Source organism: Adiantum capillus-veneris, chromosome 12 (assembly GCF_014529385.1).
Source record: "Adiantum capillus-veneris isolate H3 chromosome 12, ASM1452938v2, whole genome shotgun sequence".
In the NCBI taxonomy this organism is placed as follows: Eukaryota; Viridiplantae; Streptophyta; class Polypodiopsida; order Polypodiales; family Pteridaceae; genus Adiantum; species Adiantum capillus-veneris.
The window spans coordinates 118046959-118066388 of record NC_140942.1 but is presented as its reverse complement, the minus strand read 5'-3'; the positions used below and the strand labels follow the sequence as shown (position 1 = coordinate 118066388).

At 39.9% G+C, this 19430-nt stretch overlaps 1 protein-coding gene and 1 pseudogene across 1 annotated transcript; both read left to right on the top strand.

Annotated features, from left to right (window-relative positions):
- Positions 1–11185: 11185 nt before the first annotated feature.
- Positions 11186–11860, top strand: LOC147446398 (uncharacterized). The gene has a single exon (XM_086524699.1). It carries the CDS (start codon positions 11186–11188, stop codon positions 11858–11860), a length of 675 nt encoding a protein of 224 aa, XP_086380825.1.
- Positions 11861–12049: 189 nt separating this feature from the next.
- Positions 12050–19430, top strand: part of LOC147446397 (uncharacterized) — a 29479-nt pseudogene continuing 22098 nt past the window's right edge.

Sequence of the window (19430 nt, the reverse complement as noted above, 5' to 3'; positions counted from 1 at the left end):
CAAATCTGGCTAGACTTTCCAAAGCACATATTCAAGACTTAGCGTCTTTTTCTTCCAAAGGTTCTGAACTGTCCAATCTTCTTAGAAAATTTTGTGGGCTTAGTCCTATCTTTGTTACTGCTCCCTCTACGCCTATTGTCCCTCCACAGAATAGCCTCTTCTGTAGAGATGCAGCTGCTTTAGAAGCAATGAAGAAATTTCAAAAAGACCTTTGTTCACTCAGTGAAGCCTCGCTTTTGGACATGGTACCGAAAGTCTCTAGGGCCTTTCCTTTTTTACCGTCCCGACAAGTTGAGGTAGAATCCTTGGGAGTCGAGCACAGGTTGTGGATGTTTCCAAATAAAGGATTTCTTGCACCCATATCCATGGAAACCTGGGTCTTCCTTGCCAACTTGGCCCCTGCTACTATTGAGGAATGCAAACTTAAAGTTCTACAAGGGATCCAGCTCTTGGACAAAGGGGATCTGATTAAAGCTCCTTTCAATATGAGTTTCCTTGATGATAAAAAATGTAGTTCGAATGCAGGGTTATATGCAAGGACTAAAGGAGTGATGACCTTTAGTAAAAGCAATGCTGATTACTACACCGAAACAGTGTGGAATGTGTTCAGGCCTTACCTTAAGTGTGCTTGCAGATTCTTGGACCCCAAAGCTTCTTGCGAGTCAAGCATAATCTGGTTTGACCATGCTATTTGGTATGCCCTCAACAATCTGCCTAGTATCTTTCCTGATAAAGCAGAATAATTTCACCTTTCCCTCTTTTGTTCTTGGCTTGGTGGTCAAGCGAAGGATCTGGTCTTAGCTCAAATTGCCTTTATTCAGTATAGATCAATTATGCGTGACACCCTTGAAGAGCTTGGATCTGATGGATGTGGGACTCTGCTAACCACTTATGGCGGCTTTAAAGGTATCAAAAGTATAGTTAGCCAAATTAAACCGAATATTGAAGAAGATGAATCTCAAGTTTCCAAACGTCCTAATACTCTTGTCTCTCCAGCGGCGTCTTACACCTCTTTCCTAACCCCCTCCTCGAGTGAATCTGTGTTTGGAAGAGGGAGAGGTAGAAGTTTTGTGAGAGGTAGGGGTAGAAACCTACCAGTCAGAAACCTTTTGGATATGTAATATGCAGGATCGATGGATTGCTTGCGGAAGACGTTACCTACCTCCAAAGGAAGAAGCGTGTAGTAAGATTTTCACACATTGCTTGTTTACAAGCAAAATTTTGGATTTCTTTACTCCCCAAGCTGTCTTTGCAGAATGTTTTGGACATATTTTTGGGTCAAATTTATTACTAAAGGATGTGATGATTGGTTGGAAATACTCACCGCCTATTAAGAATATTTTTTATTCCATTAAGTTTCTCCATAATAATGAGATACCTATCTGCTCTTGTCATCTATTTAAAAAATTCTGTAAAAACTTCACTGACTTTGGTTTACATGTTTGTACTTCTAACTTAGAAATCGTTTCGGATCCTCAAGTAAGGAGTCTATTGAGTAATGGCTTGAATCATATTCCTCCTTTTCCGCTAAATCCTCAAAGTGCCTTATCAACACTACTTGAATGCCTGGCCGGCTTGGCATTAAAACTCCAACTGGAGGAGGAAGTTCACTTCCAACTTACATCAACACTCAAAAGAATTTTTTGGAAAAAGATCAGTCTTTTGCCATAAGTATGGCTAAGCATTGATACTACCTGGCTTACGCCAAAAATGAAGACCTCTATCTATGATATTAAAAAGAAATGGCTCATTATTGGCCTAGATAAAGCTTCAAACACTGCATCCGTTATATGTAAAAAATTGGCATTTGAGGCGGCCAGTTCAAGACTTAATAGTAATGACTTTAGTAAACTTGATAACTCTCCGCTTTGTGTAGCTACAACATTGAACAAGGAATTATCAGGACTCGGTTATAGTCCTGAATCTCTAAAAATTCCTGTACTCTTCCCAACATATAAGAATCATAAGCATAAATTTAGATGGATTTCTGACGCTTCAAATAGCCTGTTCTCTTGTGTTACGAATGATATCACCCACTGCTTAAATTTGGCCCTACTAGAAATCAAAAATATATGTGCCATCAAACACAGAGATATAAAGAGATTCAAAAATATAGATTATTGCCCTTTTTGGGTCATAAAAAACGCAGCTGAGGTGTTTATCAACCTCCCAGAAAGCATTTACTCTATTTTCACGGCAGACATAACTCAATGCTATGAAAATATCCCTTTAGATGGGCCATGGGGACTTATTTATACCTTATCGTGTCTTGTAAAGATTGCCTTTGCCCACACAAAGGAACTTGGGTATACATGCATCTCACAAAAGGCGAATAAAGGATGGGTAAAAAAATCGAATAAATCTGCACCGTTCAGCTTTAAAGAGGAAGATCTTTATAAGTATATCCTTTGGCTACTGAATAACACCTGTATCCAATTAGGAAATACCTACTACAAACAAACTCTAGGAATCCCAATGGGTTTTGCATGCTCTCCGGTTATGTGTAATCTTTATCTCTGTTACTTCGAATATCAATGGCTCCGAAAAATATTAAATAACCCTGCAAGTAATTCGTTACTCACACATTTTGCACATTCATTCAGATTTATGGATGACCTATGTAACATCAACAACCCCATATTTGAGATTACTCTTAAAGATATTTATCCACCTTGCTTAAGTATTGAACCTACATTCTCTGAGAGAGTACTATGGCAGGATAAATGGATCATTTCGAGAACACACTTCCTGAATATTGAGGTTACTTTAACTTCCCCATTTTTGGGAAATTTTTATACTCGTTTCTTTTGGAAAAGAGATAAACTTAAGCTTGTGTCCTCTGAATTTACGAAGAAAAAAAGCAATAGACTGTACAAAAATTCTGTACACACTTGTCTTGGAATGCTTTTTCTTATAATGTATGCCTCTTCCGACTGTTTTAGAGCATATGAAGAGATCGAAACTTTGATTACCAAGTTCATTAAGAACGGGTTTACAAAAAAAGACCTTGTTGCATGCATCTACAACTCCTTAGAAAAGCACAACTGGACCTACCTTAAGTTTGACTTACAAAATCTGATAAGTCTGCTTAAATCAAAATAAATCTAACCTCAGCATAGCTTGTTGCGAATTAATACAAACACTTCTTGAGGTGGTAGGCCCCTATTCTATGGGGTCTACTACCTCATAGGATAAGGTGCCTGGGAATGGGTGGGCACACACACACACACACACAAAAAGCTGTCCCGAGACAAAAAAAAGCTTAGCTAATGAGCTTTGTAGCTACATCTCTATTATGCCGCCCATCACATGATCACACAAACAACTGTCACAGTAGAAGCGAGTATTTGGCCTCTCTGCCAAAGGCACGATATGAGTCACCAAGGAAACTCCATACTCTCGAGTGTGGTGAGTACAGTTAAAATATCCTCGTAGCTGATGACCATAACTACGGTATAGGAAAATCTTCTGAGGAGGTAGAAACTGGGCTAGCAGATATAGCCGATCTGAAAAACCAGGCTTTATGGAATGATCGATATAATAATACTTAGGCCCTAGACCCACTGCTTCAGTAAACATCGCCAATCGGATATTATTCTTGAAATTTTCACGACCCCAAAGTGTCACTCTCGTCACTTTGTCCTGATATGTCCACCACTTTGTTTGGGAAACAGAAGTTCCTAACTGCGGGAATAGATGGTGTTCATAACGGAGTAATGTTGCTCGACGTATAGATTCATTTGACATAAAGAGATGTGTGGTTGCTATGAAAAAAACTTGGTCATGACAGTAGGCCATAATACACCAAGGATGCAAAATAGATGAAGAATGCCAAACTCTGGAAATGATACTCTATACTTGGGGTTTTATATTTGACCAACCATCTCTAATAAAACCATTTTTGAAATAGGAAAGTGTGCCTAATATGGTGTTATCTCTCACACTTTAAAAGGTGTTTTTTTTACACACTAGTGTGTGGGCGGAAGCTTAGCATAGGGCATGGATAGCAGGTATAAATACCTACTGTATATATACCCAAGACCTGATACAGCTTACTAGCTATGAGTCTAGAGACCTGGGTATGAATATGGGAACTATTGCTATTTAATTTTACCTTGGGGTGATGTAGTCTGTCTGACCGGGCTTTGCATTTAAATTAAAACAAAATAGTTAAAAACCACTTACTCTGAAAATGATACTCGAGATTTGTTTTTTTATTTATTTAAACAACCATTTAGAATAAAACCAGTTTATTAACTCCTAAGACTTATTATGATTTGGAAAGTTTTCCCAAAAAATATCATATACTCACAGTGTAGAAAAGTGTTTTACACTAAGGAAATGCTAAAACTTAAGGTTAGGCTAGGATAGCAGATAAAAATACCTAATGGGGTTTAAATACCCGACACCGAATATAATCGCTTCTAGTGGATAAAAATCGGGCTTTGACTATGGGAATATATGCTATCTTATGTTACCATAGTTTGAGGTGGACTGTCCAACTTGGCTTCACATTGTGTTGGTCACAATACAAATCTTTAATTTGTTGTAAGCGTGGCTTGAGGTCCTTCTTGCATCTACTGCACGCCACCGCTTAGGTTTTTGAGGAATGGTCTGCGATGACAGTCTTCCCCGCCATTTTTCCCTTGAGCAGTAGGTGCTGATATTGAGGAATCTTACCTGTTAACCTCTGGATTCTGCCTCCGGATCTTAGGCTATGGGGGATACTGGTGTACGTGCCTGGACTGACTTCCTCAATTGTGGGCATAACCTGTCCAACTCAACTGTCCCGTCTGCTACAGAGGAGCATCAACTATATAAATATGACTTCTAAGGTGAGTTATCATACTCACATAGCTGCGTGCTCTGTCATCATTTCTCTGCGTGTGTTAGTTCAAAATTGTGCATATTCTATCTACTAGTTGCTGTGGCTTAAACATGCCGAAAAAATCGGAGAAAGCCATTGTGGAGGCGTCATCGTCTCCTAATCTTCAGGTTAACAGAAATTTTCTGTCTTGCTCTAGGAAACTTCTATAAACACTGTGTAGCTTTGCTGAGACTGTTTTGAGAATGTTTTTAAAAAAAAAACCAGTTAATTAGTTTCTGGTTACTGAGCTTTCGTGTGCAAAAGGAGTAAGAGGAGATATGAGATTGGCTTGCTTTGTCATCGATGCAAGTTATGGTTTTTCTTTGACTTATGTGGTATGGGTCCGTGAAATCAGTGGGGAAGGGGAAATAAAAACTGGTTTTGTATGCTATATCTTTTTTGGAGGGGATTAGTCTGACACTGTCGGCTATGGAATAATATGACTTGAGCATGTCTAATGGCATGATTAGGGAGCGGACTGCATTGGAAAAGGTAATGTTAGCTGGGATTATTCAATTGTGTGATGTATGTCTCGCTGGTCTTTACATAGAGCCAGAAATTCACAAATATCTAAAAAAATAAGCTAAAAATAGTGTGCATGTAATGTTGGAAACCTATGTCTGCTGTAATACTAAAGAGTCGGAGTACAATTTTTACATGTGCTGACCTCAGACTGAATAAACTCAGAATACTGGTACCGAATTTTTGGAATGAAGAGACTTTAGTGGGAGTACATGTCTGCTTTGGGACAGTTAGGAAATTGTAACCCTCTTTTGACTAATAGTGTTTGTTTTTGTAAAATAAACAAAAGAATAGATATATAACCTGGTTCTGGAAATTGACTCTTACTGTTAAGGGAAGAAGTGTGAATGGCTCAGTTAAACTGAGAAATACCTGGTTTTTTGTGAATGATGATGGTAATATGACTGGTTGCCGTAAAAAGTGCTGTAAAACTGGTTTTTTGAGGAATAATCTGTAAAAAAAAATTTATAAAAAAAGAAAAATGGGGAGACTGCCTGGTATAAGGGAGTTTGACTGCTGAGGTAAGAGGATTGTATGGTACTTAAAGGAAAGGAATTGTATATATGGGTGATGATGTTATGGTTTGTTAAAAAACTACTCATTAGATGTAATGTACTCTTGAAAGGGATACTGCAGAAAAAAATATACCAAAAATTCACAAAAAAATGAGCCGTAATGATCTTATAAAGTTGAAAAGATAATTTGGTTTATTGTAACACTACTTTGCTGAGGTCCTTTCAGTAAGAGGATAGTCCCTTGACTGATTCACTTTCTAGTTCTGGTACCTATTCTATTGAATCAGCTGTAGATTATTCTGAGGGCACTTAATACAGGTTTCGAAAATGGTGTCCTGTCGTCTGATATTTGGTTGGTAGTAAGTAGTATCTCATAACCACGTGTAGGAGAAAATTTTGGTTTTGCAAATTGACTTAACTGGTTCTACTATATTACATCATCTACTAGTAAGATCGAATTGTTTTTTAGAGCAGATGCCTATCTCACTGAATCTGCTAAAAACTATTTTATATTTACTTAGTACTAGCTTCTGATAGGTTGCTCTTTCTCTAATTCTTTAAAAAGCTGAGAGTGGCAACACATACCGGATTGTCTATGGAGCTAAAGTGTGGCAACACATACCGGATTAAGCTGGTTGCAAAGTTACTTGGTCTTTTATACATCTCATACTATGAAGTTTAGTGATAGTGTTCGGTGACTTACCATTACTTCAACATAGTGACTGAGGTTTGAAGGTCTTGGTTGGTTTGAACCTCGGCTATTCAATAGAATTTGCTGGTCTTCATCTGTTGGCTTCCTAATTTCACTCAAGTATATATTAATTGATTCATACCTAAGATCTTACAGTATATACATAAAAGCTTCTAGAAGTTGGTTTTTAAGGCCTTGGTATGATAAGGAAAGTCATATAATTCCCTCTAACTGGTCTTTGCTGGTGAATCTTTTGTCGTTTTTTTTTCGACAGGTCTGAGTCTCGTCTAAGGACTAACTCATCTAGGGCTTTATGATATATATATAAAACAATTTATATCTGGCTTGGGCTACAGTATGGCAGACATGACATGATAAGCATAAATATTTCTTGAGAAATAATGTTTTTTTTAATAAAAATAAAAAAAGGGGGTGAGCTCAGGTTTATAAATTTGGAAATTCTGACATACATAGATGCTTTATGAGTGTTCACTTTTCTGTATCAGATTGGCAAAAATGCCAAAGAAATGTTTTTTCAAATATAAACAATATACTAGTTAAGAACTATGTGTTTTTTTAAGGTGACATGGATAACAATTGGGATGCCCTGCATCACCTGCGTACAGTCACGTGCTAACGAATAGTTTTCTTGTGGCTATGGGTGCAGGTGAGGGCTACCTTCCTTGATTAAAACGTCCAGTTCTTAACAAATGGTGGATCTCGTAGTGTGATACAAGATTTCCCAGACTTTGGGTTTAAGGATTCTTGAGCTGTATTTTGTTATCTTCATTACCTTGTACATAATTTATTTTCAACTGCAAATAAATTACTCTGCAAAGCCACTGTACCTTTCTAGAATTGTTGTCTGTGAACAGTTGGTGTTCGTTTGCGTATATTTATATAGATTTAGAACTGCTACACACACAATAAACACAAAAGAGAGATTGACTTGACAGTTTTTCTCTCTCAGACAATGACTCTAGAAACTTTCGCCTATGATAGTATAAAGTTTATACTCTAATAGGCAGGGGTGCTATCACACAGTCTCTGTGGTTTTTTTAACCTAACTGGTGAAAAGGTTGCTAGCACTACCATTCCACTTTATATTCATGCTTCTTACTTTACTTTAAATACTATCATTTACATAATCTATTACTTCTGTTAACCAGGTCGTGGGAAAGCCAACTGCAAGAATGAAAGTTTGCTCTGACCTAGAAAAAAGAGCTCTGATTTCAGAAAAATTACGTATGATTTCAAAGAGCTCTGACACTCACTCGTTATTTGCCTCATGCTTATCGACAATGTCAATCAACGCATTGGCGCTCTTCATTAGTTTGAGCCCAGTCAATGTAACTCCATATGGATCTCATTATATATGAACTTGCACACATGCACTAAAGCCTCCATTCACAATCACATGTGCTATCTCATGCAAGTCCCTGTCCTTTGAAAGGGAAAATACTCAAAAAGGTCCATATGGTGGTTGAGCATACAATCTCAGTGCCAAAGATATACAAAACATCTACTAAGTGCCATACTCATGGCAGATAAAAGTGCGGATACGGACTCCATGGTCACATCCTCCTCCTCTCAGGTGGATAACGTTCTCTCTATATAGCATAACTAGTACGGCCGGTCGCCTTCGGCGGCCTCTCTCTCTCTCTCTCTCTCTCTCTCTCTCTCTCTCTCTCGGTTGGCTGCATGTAGGTCCCCACTTCTCCTTTTTATTTTTGTCGAGATGACTCCGTTCATGGTGCTTTTGCAGGGAGAGCGAGGGTTTGCTACCAAAGATGGATTTTGTAATCATGGGGAGAGAGAGAGAGAGAGAGAGAGAGAGAGAGACCTTGGAGCTGGAAGCCCCTGGCACAGGGCCTGTTCAGTGAGTGTCTTAATATCAAGCCATTTTCAATTTCAAAACAACCAGTTGGAACCTCAAAACCAAGGAAAATAGAGGAAAATAGAGAAGGGCAGGGCTACGGTCGCTCACTGCTCATCATCAGTGGAGCGTCTCTCTCTCTCTCTCTACCTTATCGTCAACAGCTACCGTAGATGAAGGAGTTTCTATCTCAAGTGCATGCCCAGTTCTCACATACCCTCCCGATAGATGCTCAGAGCTCACTGCCGTGTCACTGTCGTGAGGGCTCCGGACTCAGGAGACGTTGACATCGCCATCATCAGCGAAGCGTCTCTTTCTCTCTCTCTCTCTCTCTCTCTCTCTCTCTCTCTACCTTGTCGTCAACAGTTTCCATAGATGAAGGAGTTTCTATCTGAAGTGCATGCCCAGTTCTCACATACCCTCCCGAGAGATGCGTAGAGCTCACTGCCGTGTCACTGTCGTGAGGGCTCCGGACGCAGGAGACGTTGACATTGCCTTAAGGTGCCTCCCTCAGCCTCATCGCAGAGAGCAATGAGGAGCAGGAGCACGCATGGGTGGAGGTACATGGAGGGCTAAGAGCAGGCGATGGTTCACCTTCACCTTCAGGTGGTGGTTGTCCTTCAAGCTAAAGAATAACATTGCACGGAGTCTATATAGAGAGGAAGCGGGTCGAAGCTACTCTTGAGTTGCAGGGAGCCACATGCCTTCTGTGCACTTTGTTGTGCGTCCGCGCAGAGGTGCTGTCAGCGTGGATGCCTTCCTCCCTATTCTTTAGGGCCTTTACCCGCAAATCAAGACTTTGAACCTCCACTCTGGCCTCCTTGTAGCTCCAAGTGTGCTCTAGCACGCTTGCTGGCTTTGCCACAATGGCCAAAGGGTACGGCTGGCTCCGCCATGTGGGTTGTTAGCTATGCCAAAGGGAGGGGAAGAGCTGTGGCTACACGCATTTGCAGACACGTGGAGGGACACCCCTGCCTCGTGTTGGTGTGAACGTAATGAAGCTAACAAATACGAGTCCAATGAATTATTTATGTAAAATTTGGAAAGAGGTTCAAGCACCTACAAGTGAAAGTGACCAAGAGACTTTTCGAGAAGAGTTCTTCTCAACAATGAGACGTTTGGAGCTCAATCAACATGAGCTCTATAGGTTTACTGAAACCTTTCAGTATGAGGTCATGGAGAAACTCTCTTTACTCTTTAAAGAGCACAAGGAGCAAGTTGAAGCCTTGAAAGAGCAAGTAACCAAACTAGGGAATGAAGTTCAATCCTTAAAAGTATCTATTAGTCGTTTGAATGAAATTGACAAAAGGATTGGTCGTATAGTTATGCCAAGTGGTCCAGGTGCACCAAGTAATGCACCCAATATGTAAGCTCTTACTTAGTGTGAGCTATGATACTTATGATGTTTCGATGTTAAGAACAATTGATTTTATTAACAATGTTTTTGATGATGATGATGTATGTTATTCATTTGTAATGTAATTGATCTAATATTTAAATGTGAGAATAATTCAATCTCTATTTGAAACAGAAACAGATGGTGTCTTCTCGACCACGTTTTTTGACTCCTAGACATGCAAGACGTAGAAGATTGTGTGATGCTACTCGAAAAGCAAGACGGAAAGTTGCACGGTCTAGGGCTCGAAGATCTCTACATGGGGTTGATTTTTCAAATGAACCCTCTTCATCAATGGTCTATATCAATGCCCCCTCTTCATCAAGGATTGATATTTCGAATGACCCCTATTCATCAAGGGTTTCTATCAATGAGCAAGGACCAACTGCTGCTAACTCTGAAAATAATCTCTACAATACTGAAACTCATGGACCCGTGTAGGATGTCCACACAAATCCTCACAATGCTCTTAGAGAGGGTGTCTTCTCCAAAGTTAAGAAATATAGCCTTTCATTTCGTACAGTGTATCCAGATTCCTTGGTCTTAAATCATAGCTCCATGCTTTCTCTTTACCATGGTAAATGTGTACTACACAGCTTGGGCATCTTGGAATTTAGATGTTCTATCTATGGTGCTTTTTATTGGAAGGTAGAAGGGAGGTCAATACAAACATTTGTGGGAAAGTATTGTTGCTCATCGGGTAAAATTTCTTTGCTTAATTTAAGTGATCCACCAATGGAGCTTAAAGAGTTGATGCGGGGGACTACTCCTAGAAGCAAAAGATTTCTTAGAAACATAAGGGCATATAATAATGCATTAGCTTTTGCATCATTGGGGGCCCATGTAGATGAGCAATTTTCTAGAGGGAGAGGTATATACACTTTTAAAGTTCATGGATCTGTGTACCATAATATTGGGCCTATGACTCCAGGGGAAACAATAGATCAAATCCCTCGCTTTGCACAATTGTACTTTTTTGACACAGAGAATGAGTTGAATAATCGATTACACCATGTACCAAATGTGGACAGAGATGTTTTGCAAAGTTTGCAAACGATGATGCATCGTGAGAACCCATATGCAAATGCCTTTCGTCATGCCGCTACAATGATGCAAGATCCTATAATACCTGAGGTTTAGTTAGATGGTAATTACTGAAGCACGTTCAAATGGTTGGCAGTACCTAGCACCCCGTGGTTCATAAGTTGCAGCAATCATACCTGGGCATGGAGATGAAAGAAATGTGGGGCATCGTGATATTTGATTGCAATATCGAAGAGGAGGACTTAAAAGAATTTCTTCCTTGCATCGCTCATATATGCCTTTACTATATGTTTTGTTGTTTCCAAGAGGAGAAGATGGCTGGCACCCGTACATACCTCTTCTCAATATCAATAATGATGTTAACTCCGATGATGATGCCGGTGGGAATACTGAAAGGAGAACACGCTTTATGACTCAAAAGCAGTATTATACCTTTAGGATACAAGTAAGGAGTGACACCACAGAGTCTCTTTTACGCGGGGGTAGGTTATTGCAGCAACACATTGTTGATGCTTACAGCACAATGGAGGAGTCTAGGCTACTATGGTTGAGAAACCATCAGAAGGAACTTCGTGTTGAAGCTTATCAAGGCCTTGCAGACATGGTGGCAGCTAGGGATGTGGTGGAAGGAGTGAGAGGTATTAATGTTGGACAAAGGATTGTTTTGTCTTCGTCTTTTGTGGGTGGCCCACGACATATGTATCAGCTCTATCAAGATGCGATGGCAATTGTGCGCAAGCGTGGGAAGCCAGACCTATTTATAACTTTCACATGCAATCCACGTTGGAAAGAGATTGATGATGCCTTATTGCCAGGGCAAAGTGCTTCTGATCATCTTGATTTGACATCACGAGTCTTTTATCATAAGTTTAAAGACTTGATGTATTTGCTTATACAGGGTTCTATTTTTGGAGATGTCATTGGACATGTCAGTGTGATAGAATTTTAGAAAAGAGGACTTCCTCATGCTCATATTTTGTTGATACTTGCATCTCAGTACAAGCCCACTGATGTTTCACACTATGATAAAATGATTTGTGCTGAGCAAGACAAAGATAGGTTTCCTGATTTGCACAATGTTATAGCACGTTGTAACATTCACTGTCCATGTGGTGTCTTGAATCAAAATGCATGATGCATGGTAGAAGGGAGGTGCATATTTAAATATCCACACAAGTTTTGTGAAGAAACTTGCATTGATGGCACTGGATATCCAACATACATGCGACGAGATGATGGAAATTATGTGCTATCAAAACAAATGAACGTGGATAATCGATGGGTTGTGCCATATAATCCACTTCTCTCTTTGAGATATAAAGGTCACATCAATGTTGAGATATGCTCGACTATCACAACTGTAAAATATCTTTACAAATATGTGTATAAGGGCCATGATAGAGCCACAGTCTTGCTGCAAGATGGTGAAGGTGTTCTTGATGAAATTAAGAGCTATCTAGAGGCACGTTATGTATCAGCATCGGAGGCGATTTGGAGGATATTTGGATTTAACCTACATGATGAGAAGCCCGATACAATGCGATTACAAGTTCATCTTCCTTTACAGAATATGGTAGCTTTTGAAGATGCTGCAGATTTGGCGGGAGTAGTCACTAATGATGCAAATAGAAAGACAACACTCACAGAGTGGTTTGTGGCAAATCAAAGGTATCCGGAAGCAAATGATTTGCTCTACACAACTTTCCTACTCAATGAGTTTGGAGTGAACCTAGAAAAGTATGGACTCACAGAGAAAAGGGCAACACCATCGAAAGAATGCACAACATTGTTCCCACAGCTGGCGAGGTTTATTACCTTCGACTGTTGCTTAACGAGTCCAAGGGTTCATGGAACTTTGCCTTCAAACTTTTAGTGGGCACACTTACCCTACCTTTAAGGAAGCTTGCAATGCTAGGGGCCTACTACAAAATGATGCTGAATGGTCAATGTGTCTACAGGAGGCATCCTTACAACGATTGGGACCACAATTGCGACAATTATTTGTGATCATTTTGGTGTTTTGTGAGCCTTTGTCTCCAGGTACTCTATGGAATAATTTCTCCAAAGATCTTTCTAAGGACTTTTTTAATGCTTTGCGCACATGTACCCTTCATGAGCATGTTCGTCATGAAATAGCAAACAACCAAGCATTATCTACCCTAAATTATATGCTTCAACAATATGGAAAACGACTTGCTGACTATTCTGGAATGCCTAGCATAGATCAAGCAAGTTTATTCCAACGTAGTGGTGGATTGCTAAGTGAGGAGACAATATTCAATACACATGAACAAAATGATTTGGCAGATAAAATGGAGAGTTCTTTGAATCAAGGGCAACACATTGCATATAATGAAGTCATGGAGGCAGTTGAAAAGGCGGAAGGAAGTATTTATTTTCTAGATGGACCGGGTGGAACTGGAAAAACATATCTTTATAATGCCTTGCTCTCTCGCATTTGTGGTCAACAAAAGGTTGCTTTGGCATGTGCATCATCCGCCATTGCAGCTTTACTTCTTAGCAATGGAAGGACCGCTCACTCAAGGTTTAAAATACCATTAGAGTTGCATTCGGAATCAACATGTAGTATCAAAGTGAACAGTCAGCTTGCTGAACTTTTGAAGAGAGCTGCGTTGATCATATGGGATGAAGCTCCCATGACCCATAGATATGCTTATGAGGCACTAGATCGAATGTTAAGGGACGTGATGCAAAATGATGTATTGTTCGGAGGAAAAGTGCTTTTGTTTGGGGGTGATTTTAGACAAATCTTGCCCATTGTCCGCAAAGGAAGTCGTGCAGATATTGTGAATGCATCTTTGTGTCACTCACACATATGGAAATATATAAAGGTTTTGCGGCTAACAGATAATATGCGTGTGTTTCAAGGCTCAAATAATGCACTTGCAAGAGAATTTGCAGATTGGATACTTCGCATTGGTGATGGTCATGGAGATTTGAATGACCATGTCCCATTGCCAAATAACATGCTTCTTCCAGGAAATAGTCTTGAAGGGCTCATTGATTGTATATATGGAGATATGAAACACATTCAAGATTACAAGAGGTTTTTTAAGGATAGAGGTATCCTTGCTCCTTGCAATAAGGGGGTTGATGCCATTAATGACTTGGCCATGGGTAAAATGAGAGGAATATTCAAGGAATATGTGAGTGCAGACTCAGTATGTTCATCTGATTGTAGTAGTATTCTTTATACAACTGAATTTTTGAATTCTCTTGAGCTTGGGGGAGGTTTTCCACCACACTCTTTGCAATTGAAAGAGAATGCTCCAATTATGCTTCTTCGCACTTGGATCCTCGACAAGGTTTGTGCAATGGTACAAGGTTGATATGTAAGCAGTTTCACCACATGATTATTGATGCAGAAGTAATCACTGGGTCACATGCTGGAGAAAGGGTATTCATACCGAGAATAGACTTTATTATAGGGGCTTCTCATGGACTATCTTTTGAAATGAAGCGTAGACAGTTTCCTGTGAGGCTTGCATTTGGAATGACAATCATCAACAAGGCACAAGGTCAAACCCTTTATATAACAATTAGAGTTGGAGCAATGTCCTCTTGAGCCTCTACTTGTGCAATTTTTACAACAGGTACCCCTCCCTTGACTTTCACCCTCGTGCTTACCGCTCGTTCCAAGATCTTTCCTCACTTGTGGACATAGGGCTACAAATTGAATCCAAGAAATTTTAGGACCCTTACCTTATATATCCTCAATCAAACCGTATGGATCCATCCCATTACCAAGTGGAAAGTCTTGGAATTTGATCCGCCTTCTTCTCCTCACTTTCGCTTTCTCTTCCTTACCCCTCTTCTTACTACTCTCTGGTTGATCTTCCTGCACTTTTTCTTTACCATGATCTCTTTTTATTCCATTTGCTTCTATGACCTCATCATTCCTTTGAGATGGATGAACTACCTCTACTACATGCACACTAGGATTTGGTAGAGGAGGGATAGTCTCTCCTTCATTTTTGGTGGGTCGTGGTGGACTCACCTCAGTCACACTGGTCATGTTTTTCTTTGTTGCAGTAAGAGTGGTTGTTGTGGCGGGTCGTTCGCATTCGTCACCTCACTGAGTAGTTTAGGTTTGGCCTCCTTGGCTCTCCTCTTGGATAAGGGCAATTGTACATGTCACGTTCTCTTTCTCCATGATTCCAGCACTCTAGCACCAACCTATGTCTAGGTTCTCGCTCCATTGGTTGTGGAGGTGGGTCCCTCGCTCCATTGGTTGTGGAGGTGACCCTCTTGGTCCTATACCTTGTGCAAAATGAATGGACAAATTGTTAATTGACTCGTTGAGCCTCTCGATTACTTGGGATATGACTTTTGGGACTTCACAATGGTTGGACCTTTGTTCGGTCTCCCTTGTTGGGTTGTCTTCATTACTACCACAATCCTGCACATTTTATGAAACTTTTGAGTATCTCTTTGCTCAGCTTCATTAAAGTTTGCCGGTTTGCCTACCATCACCTTAGTTTTTAAAGTTGGAAATAGTCCAACAATTAACCTTTCCTTTTTCAAAAACTCAGCCCTATCCCCAGGGTTAGGAAGGATTCTTAACCAAAGACTCCATGGGCGCAAAAATTCCTTTTTATATGCATGATAATCATGAAACGACTTTTGTTTCAAAACAACAATTTCTTGCCCTAGTTTTTGGGTGCTTGTGGGATGAAAATATTGGTATGAGAGCCTTCGTTCAACTTGTTAAAAATTACCTCTAATATCCTTAGGCAGGGATTGAAACCAAGTGCATGCATCTTTTCTAAGGACTCCTTCAACACACCCAATCTCTCTTGATCTGTCACTTGATGATTAATATGCAACCCCATGCGAAAGTTTGCAAAAAACAACTCAACATCCTCACGAGGCTCTCCAAAGCAAAGAGGATATCTCGACATTTGTTGTTGACCCTCCATTTGCAAATAGATTGATTACAACAAGGACAAATACAAGAGATTCATTGCCAATCATCAACACTCATCGGCTATCCTAGACTCAATAAGGTCACAATTTGTTTGATCAAAATAGATTGGCACCCTATTGATTAGTCCTAAGAAAAGTTGAAATTCCTCAAAATTCAATGGATAGATGTACACCTATAGAGCCTCGTCTTCATGGTCCCAATATGTTGCAACATCCCAAGTGATAAATTAATCTTGCTCAACAAGTCCCAAAGCACGCACAATTTGAATGTAAAACAGATCCTCTTGTTTATTGAAAGCAGTGAGAAAGTAGCAATTTATTAGCAACTCATTGTCTTCAATATCTACCCACTCTGAGTGTGGCAACCTTCTCATAGTTTCATACAACACATCTTCTCCAAGCCCAATCAAATTTGCAAGATTAAACGATCCACCTTCAGCTACAGGAATCCTAAACAAAAACTCTTTTGGATTAGCCAAAAGCAATCTTACAGAGTATTGATCAACAACATGTCAATGGAGGTAGCAAAAGATAAGAGTTTAAAAAAAATAGCTCCATTCTCTACACCCTCTCCATAGAGCTAGCTCTATATAGCTCAGTATCTTGCTTGTTGATAGTAAAAGGAAAATGATTAATGAGCCAAAGATGAGGGCAAAACTCTCCAAATGTGAGCCGATGAAGTGTGAAATTTGGTCATGGTTCCCCTCTAGAGTCTTACGCAATGTTAAAGTTACAAGCCAAACACCGAAACACACCCTTTTGACCAAGCATAGGGTACACACAAGTTGAATGAAAGCATGGTCCTCTCCAGAATCAATCAATACAAGTAGGGTGGGGCCAACATGCAAAAGACCTCCGTCCACTCTTACCACCTTCTTGTTGTGAGGGAGTCGCCCTATCACTTTCCTCTGCAAGTCTTTGAGTAACTCAACTAACCTCTTAAGAGTTGAACCTTCACTGCACAGGCATACTTGTTAGAAAAATAGATTCCTTCTTTTTTTATTAAAAAATTGTAAAAAGAAGCAGACACTATTTTGCAAGGTTGAAATTTGTTTTACAATAGAATGAAAACATGCATATCAAACGAAGTGTGATAGTCAATAAGAGGCAAAGTAACAGGTTGTGGAGATACCAAAATTTTTGTAAGCTTTTGTGCACCAAACAAGAACACCATGCGTTGCTAAAAATGGATCTTTCTACTAATTGTGACGTTGATCCTAATATAGAACTTAAGCACTCAAATCACATGAACCTTTAGCATTCACACAACACAATCTTGAACTTTAAGACAAGTAACACACTCACATAAAAGCCCTCCTCAATGGGGGCACCAAAAAATGAGGGGGTCAGGGACAAGCGACAAGAGAAGTGGCCTCTAGACAATGTTCAAGGCTCCCGTGTTGCTCATAGGGTTTGAGGGTCTAACACAAACACGACACACAGACCCCAAACACATCAATACATCCAAATACCAGACAAAAAATCTAGAAAATATATGGACACCACCTAGTTTTTTTGTATCACGAACTAGGACGTGAGCGAAGGTGTTTTGAGAGTGAGAGAGAGAGAGAGAGAGAGAGAGAGAGAGAGAGAGAGAGAGAGAGAGAGAGAGAGAGAGAGAGAGAGAGAGAGAGAGAGAGAGAGAGAGCATGTTTCTTAGCCAACACTGTGAAAACCTTCAAGCATTGTGACGAGACACAGGAGCACAACAAACTGAATAATAGAAATTGCAAGTACACAGAATAGAAAGAGGAAATCAGAGATCTGTATTGATGTAAATTCACGGGTACAAGAAGAGCGTACCTCGTGTCAAACCTCTCGACCACCCCCGAGCTATCTCACTTGCAATCTCACTCTCAATCTTGTGCACATTTCTCAATCTCAATCGCACTCTCACTCTCACTCTCATTCACAATCACAATCTCAATCCGCCATCACAGTCGAATAGCCTCCTTCTGAGTATGGGGGCTGTCTTCTTCACGAAAAGTCGCTATTTTCGACCTCAACTCCAGTCTTTAACAAAGCGGCCCAAAATAGGCTCGAAAAGAGGCATCCTGCACACAAACGCATAAGAACGGCTAAACAGATCCCACACATGCGAGTTAGCCAATTTAGAAACTTTTTTTTTTAAAAAAAAGTCCACAATTCTCTGCCATTTTCAACGACCCGTAGCCCCTAAACAGTTAAAAATTTTTCCGAGGCCGTATCATATGAATTTGTCCATCTCGTTGATCTCTTCAATAGTCGTGTGATGCAAAAAAACCCATATCCTGCTCAATTTGGCCAAACATTTACCTGCAACTTGTCAATTTCTACAAAAATAACGTAAAACAGCAATTTCTCACTTTTTCCTTAATCTACGGGTTGAAACAGGCATCAAAATGAAGGAATCTAAACACCTTGAAGAAGCAATATGTTTCCTTGTATTGAGGACTACAATTCCTACATACAAAACTTTTCCAAATTTTGATCGTAGCATCCTCAAAACTGGCTCTCGAGAGGTGTCCCGGGTCAAAATTTGAAACTTCACGGAAGCGATCAGAATAAGACCCTAGATTGTGGGGAAACCGCTGAATGACCAAACTTTGCTCCAAACAAAATATATATCAAAAACTTTGCAAAATAAGTCCTATTACAAGCATGCATACTCAAAGCCTCAAGAAAACGGATGTGATATGAGCACCTCAACTAAGGCAAAATCACAACACATAGGCTAAACAAAACTGGCACTACAACAATTTATGATTTCAAGTCCCATTCAACACAAAACACACACTCAAACCTAGCCACCCCATGCAGTGTCTTAAGGCCAAGGGAGCCCTCTCCACCTTGCAAACCTCTTACAATGGCTTATTCGAGGCAAGGGCTACACACACAAAACGTCACTCAAACAACCAACCAAAACTTACACTTGTGCAGATTCCATGATGTTGATCAAACACAAGATGAAGGAAAACCATCGAGAGGCGAAGCCCAAAACCACCTCTTCTTTGATGAGACCACCAAAATGAGCATACAATTGTAGAAGTAACCTCCAATTCCTCCCCTCTCTTCTCTAGCATATACTATGCAAAGCACTTTGCATTTGTAGATTTAGCAAGCATTGGGAGATAGTTATGGCTATTTTCACTCACAAAGCTAGCATAGCATAATGCAAGGCTTCTCTCACAAAGCTTGTAGCCTCTCTTGTACTCTTATCTAGACTTGTCACTTCTTCTTTTCATGTATCATTACAAAGAGAGGCCCTCCTTACATAGATTTTTGGAGGGATTATAGTTTGCATTATCACTTTTAACTAGCTTTATGGCAGGATATAGTGGCTACAATCGGCTAAAAATTGCACCTGAGGATAGGGCCAAGAAAATTTTTATCACTGAATTGGGAGCATTTATGTACCTAGTCATACCATTCGGACTCTATAAAGCTCTAGCTACATTTCAAAGGTGTATGATGGAGATATTCAATGATTTTTTGCACAAATTCTTGGCAATCTTTATGGATGATTTTACTATTTTCTCCAGTGAAGAAATGCATGTACTTTTCTTAGAAGTGATCTTTGAGAGATGCAAGGA

Bases quoted from the DNA above. Each gene is read 5' to 3' on its own strand.
- LOC147446398 (XM_086524699.1), top strand. From the start codon at position 11,186: ATGCCTTTACTATATGTTTTGTTGTTTCCAAGAGGAGAAGATGGCTGG.